The sequence below is a fragment of the Olea europaea genome, unplaced genomic scaffold (assembly GCF_002742605.1).
Source record: "Olea europaea var. sylvestris unplaced genomic scaffold, O_europaea_v1 scaffold3272, whole genome shotgun sequence".
NCBI lineage: Eukaryota > Viridiplantae > Streptophyta > Magnoliopsida > Lamiales > Oleaceae > Olea > Olea europaea.
The window spans coordinates 65,167-66,571 of record NW_019251626.1 but is presented as its reverse complement, the minus strand read 5'-3'; the positions used below and the strand labels follow the sequence as shown (position 1 = coordinate 66,571).

The following is a 1,405-nucleotide window of genomic DNA, read 5'->3' as shown; positions in this document are numbered from 1 at the left end:
ATAGTTTTATCATCACTAAATTCATAACCAAAACATAATGGTCGACGTGGGTTAAATTATGCCCGCACTGAACAAATTTATGGCGCCGCCCCTAGGTGTAGACTTGGGAACTGGCTGAAGAGGGGAGAGTGAGGCAGTTGCTGGATATGGGCTTTTCAAATTAAATACGGATGCTTCCGTTCGAATGGCGTTGAGATTGATTGGATTGGGAAATGTCATTAGAGATCACCTAGCGGTGGCCGTGGTGGCAGCAGCTCCCTACAATTCCTAGGCAGATTATCGGTAGAAGAAGTCGAAGCTGTTGCACCTTGCGAAGGGCTTGCTCTAGCTGACAGGCTTGGGTACCAGATTGTCGTTGCTAAATGTGATTCTCTTCCAATTTTCCAGAGCTTCCAGCCAGATATTATCTTTTCTTCAAACTGTAATTCTTGTTTATTTATTTCCACAAAAGAAATAAGGTGACCCATAGTGAAAATAGTACTCAATTGTGCAATCTGCACGAGGTGGAACAAGAAACCTGGAACAATGGCAGCCTCAAATGATGCAAGAAATTAACATTGAAATATAGGAGCTACCGTACAGGAGTTAAAATGGTTAATGAAGGAAGACAGCAACTCAAATATTCCTTAGACCATTACCTTGGGAGTACTTATGCAAGAAAGTAATCCAAGCAAGCGCCTTGCTAAAAATGCAAACAAGCAGAACGAAGAATCCCAAATATAAGTTCAGAGATGATGCATAATAGGAAAAAGCTAAACAATTTAGTAATCTGAATGTTAGTTCTCTATTGTCTCATTCTACTTAAGGCATGAATTCCACATAGAAAGCAAATATCCTATCGACCCACCACCTCTGATGAAAAAGACCACCCTCAATGAGCATTAAACAGGTTACCCACAAGTGCTATTGTTGAACCACCACATCTTAACCTAGAAGCTTCGGCATTTAGAAACGAGACACATTTATTTATTTACACTTATTCTACAACAGCTACATCCTCATCAATGGTCCTTGTGATCATACTAAAAAATTAAATGACATCTTGTGGAAGTAGCTATCGAGAGGTAGAGTTGACCTCACAGTATCCTTGGAAATTGGATAAATGTAAAAAGATAATCTTTCATTAAGCAAAATAAAAAGCAAAGGCAATTTGAATTTAGAGGGGATACTAAGATGATTCCTAATAGAAAAAATAAATACACAAGTAACAACCAAGTATGCTTATGTGTCCTAATTGTTCCATAAACAACAATATTCTCTTAAAATATCCAAATTTCTACAAAACAGCACGTTGTGCGAAGGTGAAATGGAGTTCATCATTGATCTTAATCAGATATTTAAGTTAAGATCATTTGCTGCAGAAAATGGAACTTATACTTCAGGAAGAAACTTCAATACAAAACTG

The 1,405-nt window shown here is 37.8% G+C and overlaps 1 protein-coding gene across 1 annotated transcript in view; it reads right to left on the bottom strand.

Annotated features, from left to right (window-relative positions):
• Positions 1-11: 11 nt before the first annotated feature.
• Positions 12-1,405, bottom strand: part of LOC111385770 (transcription termination factor MTERF6, chloroplastic/mitochondrial-like) — a 4,618-nt gene continuing 3,224 nt past the window's right edge. Inside the window, exon 2 of the mRNA XM_023010185.1 lies at positions 12-517. Within this exon, the coding sequence (XP_022865953.1) occupies positions 433-517 (85 nt within the window). The 3' untranslated portion in view covers positions 12-432. The remainder of the gene's footprint in view (positions 518-1,405) is intronic.